Genomic DNA, 11,120 nt, shown 5'->3' on the forward strand with positions numbered 1-11,120 from the left:
GGAGCAGGCCTGGGCTGGCTTGTTTCAACACTGCAGCTGGAGACGTGGTATCCGAATACACGGCCCAGGGCCCCTGACCAGCCTGGGGTCAGTTCAGACGTTCTCCAGTGGGAGCAGAGCAGTCGTCTCCAGCGGCTGAGAACCTGACTCAGTCCGAAGCTGCAGGCTGGACCCCTGTCACCCTGTCCTCGTCTAGCAGCTGCGCCCTGGAAAGAGGTGTGTCTGCTGGGTCCAGGGGAGCCCAGCTGGGTCCTTGGCTCAGTGAGCTCCACGACAGCCCGTCGAGGGGGGAAGGGGTTCCTAACCCACCTCCTTCCCAGCAGGGTGAAAGCACATGGGCTCCTCTGAGTGAAACCCACTGGCTCCCCCGTAGCCAGTCCAGGCTGCTCTCTGGTGCATTGCCCAGCTCTGGCCTGTCCGGGCTGATCATAGAATCATAGAACACTAGAACTGGAAGGGACGTCTCCCCTGCTGGCTTTCTGGCTCCTCTGCTGGTTATCAAGAGCTGCATTCACTGGCATGGTGAAGGGACGGGAGACACAGCTACTGCCAGCCCGGAGCAGCCTGGGTCCCTCTGGCCTGTATCCAGCAGCAGCTGCTGCAGGACTCCTCCCTGCTCGGCTTGGGAGCTGCAGCCTCGCTGACCCCGCGCCATGGGCAGCTGCCCCCGTTAGGGGTAGAGAGTTCCCGGGGAGTGGATTCATCACTGCTCCAATGGCTCCCTGCCCCAGCATCTCCAGCTGCTCCCCCCTCCCTGCGCTGCGGGGCACTAGCCCCCACGGCCATCCCAGTGCCTCCCGCCTGCCTTGTGCAGCAGGGTAGCGAATCCCCATCCGGCAGAGGGGGCAGGGAGGCCCAGAGAGACTGGGGGGATGCCTACGTTTGAGCTGAGAGGTGTGAGACAGCCTAGCTCATGTTAGTGCAGTGGAGGGCAACCTAGGCTAGTGTGTGTATATATATGTGTGTGTGTGTGTGTGTGTGTGTGTGTGCGCGCGCGCCTCCATGTGCACATGTGTGTGCCTGCATGTGTGCATATGTATATGTGTGCGTGTCTCCATGTGCGCATGTGTGTGTGCAAACTGGGGGACAAAGACCCCTCCCCAGCCTCCAGGGGCATTCAGCTAGGACCCAGGTTTTGGCAATCCTGGAGAAACTGCCCGTCAGGTCCTGTGGCCCTGGCTTCAAGTGGGGTACAGATCCCAGAATGCGATGAAGCTAATTGCAGCCATATGGTTTGTACTCAGTCACTATGAAATAATGCAACAGAACACCCCAGAGTGAGGGCGTCATGCGGAGACGGGCGTTCAGAAGCAAAGGGATAACTCCTGGCAGTTTTGCTAATGAGAGTGGGAGGAGGAAGGACAAGAGCAAATATTGGAGAAGGAAAAGAAATAGGGGCTGTTAAGTGATTAAAAATGAATCTCGATTAATCACACAACTAAAAAATTAATCAGGGTTAATCGCACTGTTAAATAGAATATCATTTATTCAAATGTTTTTGGATGTTTTCTGTATTTTCAAATATATTGATTTCAGTTGTTATGCAGAATACAAAGTGTACCGTGCTCAATTTATTTTTATTACAAACATTTGCATGATAAAAAACAAGAGACACTTTTTCAGTTCATGTAATACGAATACTGTAGTGCAACCTCATTATCATAAAAGCTGAACGTACACATGTAAAATTCTGCACCTAAATAACGGCATTTAAAACCACACCAATGTAAACCAGCATCCTACAAGTCCTACCAGCCAATTGTTAAGAGAAACAAGATTGTTTATATTTTACAGAAGATAATGCTGCCCACTTCTCCTTTACAATGTCACCTGAAAGTGAGACCAAGCATTGCATACTGTTGTTGTAGCCAGCATCGCAAAATATTTTTATTCCAGATGGGCTAATGTTCTTTTATGTTTCAGCAACCATTCTAGGGGTTGTGTCTATGCTGTTGACAGATTCTGCTTGAGAATGATCCAAAGCAGTATGGACTGATGCATGTTCATTTTCCTCATCTGAGTCAGATACAAGATCAGGAGCAAAAAGCCCTGTCAAAGCCTGAGACCTTTAGATTTTCAGTCTAACCCTTGCCTAGTTGAGCTACTTCCACAACAGAAAGTTGATTTTCTTTTTTGGTGGTTTGGGTGTGTTGCTCTTTTAAAACTTCTGAAAGCATGTGCCACTCTGTTCCTCTCTGATTGATGAAGGCACGTCAGATTCTTGAACTTTGGGTCTAGTGCTTTGGCTGTATTTAGAAGTCTGATATTGGAAACGTCTTTGTGTTTTGTCAAATCTGCAGTGACAAGTTTTCTTAAAGGAAACAACAAATGCTGGGTTGTGTGGTCCAAGGACACCATAACACAATATATGGCAGAATGTGGGTAAAACTATGGAGTAGGAGACAGGAAAGCATATAGTTCTCCCCCAAGGAATTCAGTCACAAATGTAATCAATACATTTTTTGAACAAGTATCATCAGCCTGGAAGCATGTCCTCTGGAATGTTGGTTGAAACATGAAGGGGCATATGAACATTTAGCACACCTGGCACATACATACCTTACAATGCCAGCTACAAAAGTGCCACACGAACTCCTGTTCTCACTTTCAGGTGACAACGTAAATAAGAGGTGGGCAGCTTCTCCCATAAATGTAAACAAACTTGTTTCAGTTAGCAATTGGCTGAACACGAAGTAGGACTGAGTGGACTTGTAGGCTCTAAAGTTTCACGTTGTTTTGGTACTGTTATGTAAGAAAACAAATCAACATTTGAAAGTTGTACTTTCATGATAAAGAGATTGCACTACAATACTTGTCTGAGATTAATTGAAAAATACTAGTTCTTTTGTTTGTCATTTTTACAGTGCAAATATTTGTTTTCAAAAGCAACATAAAGCAAGCACTGCACGCTTTCTTTTTCTGTGTTGTAATGGAAGTCAGTATATTTGAAAAAGTAGGAAAACATTCAAAAAATTTTGGTACATTTCAATTGGTATTCCATTGTTTAAACAGAGCAACTAATCACAATTAATTTTTAAAAGCACAATTAATTTTTTTAGTTAACTGTGCTTAATCAATGGCCCTAGAAAAACAATATGTGGACGGACCACTTTGAATCTAGATGCCTCTGACAGGGAAAATTTATTGAAAGTTAGAAAAGTGACGAGTTAATAGGGGTCATTATGATCTGTGTGTTTTGTAGAAGTTAGTTATAAAAAAGTTTAGATAATGGAGTGTATTTGGGAGTAGTCTTTGGGAGCTATCCAGAGAGAGAGATGTTTTCCTGACATCTTTGGTCTCCAGCAGGGAGGTGTTTGACCAGCAGTTTGTTCTGCCATTGATTACTCATTATCATATAGGTAAATATCTAGAATATTCTAACCTATGGCTTATAGCTGTGTGTGTTTATATGTAATAACCTGGAGTGTTAGACAAGAGCATGCTTATTTGCATTACTCCTCAGAAGGTAGAATTGCTTAAATCCATCAACTTATTCTTTATTCCACCTGGAGTGAAATAGTTAAGTTGCCCCTGTTGAGGGTTCTAACAAGTCCAAACCATCCAACAAAGGGCCCATCACTGCCCTTGAGGGGTGGGACTGGCTGATTTCCCTAAACTCACCATGAACTCCCAGATGTAGGGTGCTTGCTCCTGGCTAGCTAGCTCCATACACCCCTCTGTCTGTCTCTGCCAGCAGTGCCTGGGCGCAACTGATCTAGAGCTCTGCTTTCCCTTCTCATGCCACATTTCCAGAGCCTCAGAGTTCCCGCAGGCTGCTGTGAGCTCGAGGGGGGCTGCGTGAGGAGAGCGGGAGCCCCATTGGAATGCCACGTGGGTCAAGTGACGGGCTGATTCCGCTCGCACTGCAGGAAGGTATCTTTGCCCGGGGTTACCTCGGCTAACTCACGCCCGGGGCGCTCCGCTGGCCTTGTAGCTCTGCCGTGGGTGGGTACAAACGCAAGCCAAGGTGGAAGAGGAAATGCCACAGCGATGGGCTCCACGTTTTCAAAAGGGACTCGTGGTTTTGGGAGTCCAGCCTTAGACACCACAAGCGGGGGAGTGATTTTTAGCAAGTCCTGCTCCTCAAAGGTATCCAGGCAACTCATTCCCATTGAAATCAATGGACGTTGGGTGCCTTTGAGGGTCTGGCCCCACCCTCTAAAAACAAGAGGTCTCCACTTAGGCTACAAAACCAACAGCTGCTTTTCAAACTCTTAGCAGTGAAAGTTTTAAGTTGCCTTATGAGAGGAGGCAATGCCACTGGGCTCATAAAGCAACGCAGGGATGAGGACCCTGGTGTGCAGGCCTTATCCCGGTTGCAGTGCCAATGTTCCCTCTAGGTGTGGACTTTTTCCATCCATGTGTGGAATAATTTTTTCTATGAGCACTGAGGTATGTGTGCATGTGCACCACCAGTAGATACAAACACCTTGCTGTGGATGCTCTGTTAATTAGCTGGGCAGCATTTGAATCTCTCCCAGGCACACAGCTTATAGGGACACTGATGCACAGGGACAGGATTCAGGGTACCCTGCACTAGGAGTGGTGCACAGAGAGCGCTGAAGGATGCAGTGAGATACACATCCCCTGGGTAACTCTTGGTTCTCTTGTTTCCTAGAAGGTGAGATGCATCTGGGGTACATGGGCCACGCCAACCAGTCACTTGTCACCGAGTTTGTGTTCCGCCCCTTTTCGTCCGTGCCAACGACACAGCAGCTCCTCTTCGTGCTCTTCCTCTTGCTCTACCTCGCCATCGTCATGAGCCACGCCTCCATCCTCTGGGTGGTCTGCACTGACTGCGCCCTCCACGCCCCCATGTACTTCTTTCTGGGCAGCCTCTCGGGGCTGGAGGTGTGCTACACCACCGTGGTGGTGCCCCAGATGCTGGCCAGTGTCTGGGATGCCCGCACCACCATCCCCGTGGCCAGCTGCGGGGTCCAGATGTTCTTCTTCGTGGCGCTGGGCAGCGCAGACTGCTTCCTGCTGGCCGTCATGGCCTACGACCGGTACGTGGCCATCCAGCACCCGCTGCGCTACGCCCTTATCATGACACGGCGGCTCTGCTGGCGGCTGCTGGCCACCTCGCTGTCCCTCGGGGGGCTGCTCTCACTGGAGCTGACGGCTTTGGTCTTCGCCCTGCCCTTCTGCAGCCGCCAGATCAACCACTTCCTGTGCGATGTGCCGCCCGTGCTGCGCTTGGCCTGCGGGGACACGCGCCTACACCAGACCGTGCTCTTCAGCGTGGGCGTGGCTGTGCTGGCCCTCCCCTTCCTCCTGATCTGCCTCTCCTACGCCCTCATCGCGGCCGCCGTGCTGCGCATCCGCTCGGCCAAGGGCCGGCGCCGGGCCTTCCACACCTGCTCCTCCCACCTCACCGTGGTGCTGCTGCAATACGGCTGCTGCGGCCTGGTCTACCTGCGCCCCAAGGCTGGTGCCGCAGAGGATGAGGACCGGCACCTCGCTCTAATCTACACCTTCGCCACGCCCCTGCTCAACCCCCTCATCTACAGCTTGAGGAACAGGGACATCAAGCAGGCCCTGAGCAGAGCCCTGCGCCGGACACTGACAGCCCAGCCTCGCTGAGGAGCCGGACGGCCCGGTCTCGGCAGCCATCTCCACCCCCTTTCCCACACACCGACCATGGGCAGACCCAGGCCATGCCGGCCGGCCACATCTCCTGCCTGCCCCTCTGGCCAGGAAAATCCAGTTTCCTCACTGAGGCTCCACACTGCAGAGGTCGCCTGTTTCTATGCCACGGACAGGCAGCAGGGGTGCCCCGGAGGATCTGGGTGTGGTACGCATGGGCTCTGAAAGGGGGCAGCCCTAGTTGCCGCAGTGCACGAGATGCAAAGCTGCAGAGGCCAAGAGGAGTCAGAAGATCAGGGTGAAAACTAGTGTCAGCCTATTGGCTGCTGGAGGGAAAGAACTCTCTGCTGCCATCTCTTGGACGATTGGAGGAAAAGATACAATGTCTGACTTCATTTGCATGTTTGTTACCCACCTTCCCAATGGAAACATTTTGGTCATTCTGATTAAAACACTATTAACTCTGGTGGGTGATGACAATGAAATGTCCTCATCTTTACTGTCGGGCAACAGGCAGTAGGACTGTACTTAATGTGCATCGAGTGAAAAGTCACCCTAACCAAAATCTTCATCTTGCACCCCGTGGGAAGGGGAAAAGGGACATTTGTCCATCAGTCAGTCACACTGGCTTTAGGGAGACTGAGGCAAAGAACTATTGCCTAGGATGATCTATTTCACTTGCTGATTAATTATTGTCATGTTTTCCCAAATTAACACTGTGTTCTTTTCCCCCTTTAATAACATTTCCTTCTTCCCATGAACAGACTCATTGCTTGTGAGAAGGGTCAAGTGAAATGCTGACTGTTGAGGGCTCCTAGGGAAGTGTCTCTCAGGTTTGTTGAGGGCTCCTAGGGAAGTGTCTCTCAGGTTTCTTATGGGGTGCTTGAGCTGATGGGTTTGTTAATTTCAAGGGGAATCCCTAGCTATTTGTACGTGCTGATTCACCATCATTGTGTGCAGAGCCATGCACTCCCTCTGCATCCGATCAAACTGCTTCTACAATTCAATAAGCACCTACCAAAAATCGAGGTAAGCAAGTGCAGTGAGCAAAACTTCCCACTCGCAGGAGACAGTCCCAGTTATGACAATCTTGCAGCCCACTGAGATGAAGGAGGGTCACTCATGCAGCCCACTCACTAGCCTCAGTTCCCCATCACGGTGTCACTTCCAGATAGCAATTGCAGGGAATTGTCCCAGGCTGAAGGAGCAACCGCTGCTTACTTGGCACCCTGGCTAATAAAATACACCACAAATAATTCCCTGTCTCTGGCATCATGTGTTACTAAAGCCTGTGACAAAGGTGTCTGGTCTGTAGCGGCATGCATGTCAGCGCAGCAATGTGCCCTTTGGTGCACCACAGTAGCTGAAACTGTTAAAAGGGGCAACTAATATTGGGATTTCTCTAATTTTTGCCATCCATGAGCAGAATAAATTTTATTACACACACTGAGGCAAGTGCAGATGTGCACCACCAATAAAAACACACACTGCTGGTGGGGGCACTCTGCTAATCAGCTGGGCGGCATTTGACTCCTGGGTGGCCACCCAAGCACCCCGCTTACAGGGACCACTGGTTCCTATGTGTCTGGCCACCCAAATGGTGCTGGGCCTGATTTTCAGAAGCGCTCAGCTCCCGCAGTGCCCAAGGACAGTGAATGAAGTTTCTTTTCAAGTTGGGCACGAGCCGGGGAGGCACTCAAAGTTAGTGGCTAATACATAAGAATAATAAGCGGGGGAAAGCGGGTTAATTGGTACGTCCGTCCGGTGGGAGAGTCCCAATGCTCTGACAGTTGTTTTCATCCCCATTTGGGATGAAATATGAACCCATGAAAACTGTCCACAGAACAAAAACTACCCTCCACAGCTGATTCAGAAATGTCAACCAGTTTTGTTCTGAGTTGACGCTGATCTCTCTGGTTGCCCGAACCACTGCAGTGCCGCAGGCCTAGACATGCGCGTCTGCTCAGCACACGTCATTGTCACAATATTTCTTGGAGGGAAAATCCTGAGCCACACTGTCCTGGAGCAGGGCACCAGGAAATCCTCAGATGCTCAGCGCTGGGCAGTCTGCAAACGACCCCTCACAAAGAGACACTCACAGGCAAGGCATCATGTTCATCTGCAGCAATACTGAGATGGGCCAGGCTGTCCTCTCATTGACACAAAATGTTTGCGCTCACATTGCAGCTGCCTTCCAGAACATTGGTTTGGAAGCACCTATGGGGCACAACTCTTTGTGAACGCACTTGTCAACCTAGCAGCCAAAGGTCGGTCATGATCCAGTGACTGGAAGCTGATGCAAGACAAATTCAGACTGGAAACACGGTGCAAACTTTTCCCCGGAGGGTAATGAACCAGTGGGAACATTCCCCCACTGTTGGGATGGAATCTTCATCACTGGCAATTTTAAAATCAAGGTTGGAAGTTCTTCTTGTGCTTGTTCTACCAGGAATTAAGTCAGGGAAGTTCTCTGGGCTGCGTTATGCAGGAAGTCAAATCAGGGATGGATTAAGCTCTTCATAGGACCTAGGCACTCTCATAATTGTAGGATATTTCTCCCTAATTTAAGGGCCTGTCACCTCTACACCTAATATTACCCACTTGAATTTTCACTCTTGAAAGTGTCGCATTGTGTGAAAAATTCATGGTACTTCATTCTAAAATAGCATTCATTTTGTTGTATACTACAATTGCACTTAGGATTCATCTGATAGTTCATCGACTGACAAGGAGAAATGTAAGGTGATGTTCCCACTGCTACGACTGTAAAATCCACAAAGCAATGCGTTGCACCACTGAGCTAATAAGTCAGCAACATTGTGTCTCAAGATTGTTCAACATCCTTTACAAAACAACAGTACAATGTATGACCAGCATCAGACAATTTCACCAGAAACAGTATTTAGTAGTAGCCTAGGTTTCTGAAACACAACTGTGAAATGCAAACACCGTAGGAATAAGCAATGTTCGCTCTGTTTTCTATCCTAGTGCACATAAGAAAATTCAAACCGCACCGTCAGTACAAACAAAAAACCTAGATATAAATATTTAAAACAACTCATAGGTATGGAAGACAAAAAAATTTAAAATAAGGGATAATTAACAAGAAGCAATGCTTATGATATTTATTTAATATCAAATAAAAATAAAATTAACATTACCCCAGGACTACATGTATTTGAACATCCTTTCTAACAACTCAATCTAGTGAGCACACCAAAACGTGTATTATCTGCACATAGCTCAGTTTTAAGATGCTAAAGCAATCTATGAGTCAACTGGAAACAGTCATGCTTTCCTTGCAAATATTAATACAATATTTACTTATGCGAGAAAGGAGAGAAAAAGGCATGCACTCAGGCTTATACAGTTTCTCTGGGATGTCAATTCTTAATTTGATTAATAGTGCACAAACATAGAACAGTAAAAATAGGTAATTATGCAACACAGAAAGCAAATAAAGCATGAAACGTGAAAATAGGAAGAGAAGTAAAACATCAGGTGGTTGGAGATGGGTATTTTAAGTGAATGTTTAGGATCACGGTGCAAGTGAAACAGAGATCTGTAAACACAGATAAAAGTTATCCTTGTTTGAAACTCTCACATTGTGTGTGTCACAAACTCAAAGAGTAGCTCTAGAGCAGCACTTTAACACATGGCTTCAGAGTTTGTAGACAGATCCATTTTTTAAAGAGCTTGCAAATACGGTCTTCATCCTACAACACACCTAGCATGCCCATTGTCTCATAAGAGCCAGAACTATATCATATAGAAAAGATCTGGCCTTAATGCTCATCCCCCTAAAATTTTAAAATGTAATGGAAATTGCTTCTCTGGAATCCAACTCTAATTGAAAGGCCAAACAAATAAACAGGTTCCATGGCAAAGTTTGTCCAGTTTTAACAATTTACCATGTATTAATTAGTAACACAAGATATTTAAAAAAAAAAAAAGATCAGCTATCTATAACACTTCAAAAAAAATCTGTTAAAGAACTTTTCTTTCCATACCGTAAGCCATTAACACCTATGTAAACTTTCTTTGAAATGTAATCATGCAAATGTCATGAGCTAGGCCTATCCACGTAATCCTTATCTACAAAAGCAACCTGACTGCTTTACAACAGAAAAACACCAATACAAATGAAGTCAGATCCTGCATTAAGATCTGCTAATGCAGAATCTCTCCACCTTCTTCATTTGTCTGCTCTGGATCGGTCTCCCTCCAAACAAACTAATTTTTAGCTCAGGCTAACCTCTCCAGGCAGATTGCCTCCTGTTGACAAACTCAACATGGCCAAAAGCAAACTCTTTATCTTTCTCTCCTGATACAAGGTGAAAAATATTTTGGTCTTGAACTGCTGAGGCATCACTGTTTTGTGTTTGTTCTATAAATCCAACTGTGGGTGCTACATTATTCTGTCCCGCATCATATTTTCCTGGCATATTTAAGATCTTGTAATTATGTCACCAATCAGTTGGTATTTAATACCAATCCCTCCTAGGGTTGCCAGGTGTCCAGTTTTGAACCAGACACTCCAGTATTTGAGCTTTCTGTTTGGGAAACAAGTCCCCATCTCCCATATAGCCTCATGCCCCCATACTCCAGCATATCAGCACACCACCCCCTCATACAACCTGCTTCTCCACCCCACCCCCAGACCAGGAGAGAGTCCTATATCTCTCTCTCGCACCAGCAGTTGCAGCCCAGATAGGCGTGAGTCAGGGCACCCAACAAATTTCCCCTACCTCACCACACAGATGCCAACACCCACCCTCTTTCCCCCACCTACATACCCCATGCAGTCTGCTCCCCTTCAGGCCCAGCAGGCTGGAGAATGCTGGATTTCTCACATTAATCTGCAGCCAAACCCAGCTGCTGTAACCACACCAATTCTCTCCTCTCCAGACCTAGCCAGAATGTTCCAAACTCCTTCTCCCCCTCCTCCCACAGCCACTTATCACCCCCCCCCTCCTCCTTATATCCCCTTCCTACCAGCTAGAAGAGGCAAACTCCATCTCCAGCATGGAACTGCTGCTGCTGAGGGAGAAATACCCCTTCTCCAGTAAGTCAGTTCCTGGGCGGGGCTCATTAAGCAACTGCCAGGCCACACTGCTGCCCAGCTTACAGAGAACCCTGGTAATTAGGTGGCGAAAGGTTGTTTATTTAGACCTGATAATAAAGTGATAAAATAATACTTGGAAAGGCTTGTTTTTTAAGAAAAAGAAATATCAAAAACAGGTAAGATATCATTTTAATGTTTTATTACACAATAGAGTTAAGAGTGTGTTGTTTAATATCAAGTTTATTTTTTTTTCATTTTCAGGGTACTTTTGAATTGGATTGAAGGTGTCAGACAGCTGTAAGAGGACGCATGATTCTGGGTATGTGAAGGTAAAGAAAAAGGGGAAAAAGTAACAAGCTTTAAAAAGACGAAGGGTTCTCTGCTGAATTTCATGAGAAAAGATAGGAGTGACAGTGCAAGCTCTCCCATCGATCCATCTACATCAGACTTGGAAAACAAGGCTGCAGAA

The 11,120-nt window shown here is 47.2% G+C and overlaps 1 protein-coding gene across 1 annotated transcript; it reads left to right on the forward strand.

The window, feature by feature from the left end:
* Positions 1-4,626: 4,626 nt before the first annotated feature.
* LOC102450081 (olfactory receptor 10Q1-like) lies at positions 4,627-6,336 on the forward strand. The gene has a single exon (XM_006120892.3). It carries the CDS (start codon positions 4,627-4,629, stop codon positions 5,581-5,583), a length of 957 nt encoding a protein of 318 aa, XP_006120954.3. The 3' UTR covers positions 5,584-6,336.
* The last annotated feature ends 4,784 nt before the right edge of the window (positions 6,337-11,120 follow it).

This window comes from Pelodiscus sinensis, chromosome 5 (assembly GCF_052426305.1).
Source record: "Pelodiscus sinensis isolate ZL-2025 chromosome 5, ASM5242630v1, whole genome shotgun sequence".
NCBI lineage: Eukaryota > Metazoa > Chordata > Testudines > Trionychidae > Pelodiscus > Pelodiscus sinensis.

Excerpts from the sequence above, each read along its gene's own strand:
- LOC102450081 (XM_006120892.3), top strand. The coding sequence starts at position 4,627 with ATGCATCTGGGGTACATGGGCCACGCCAACCAGTCACTTGTCACCGAG.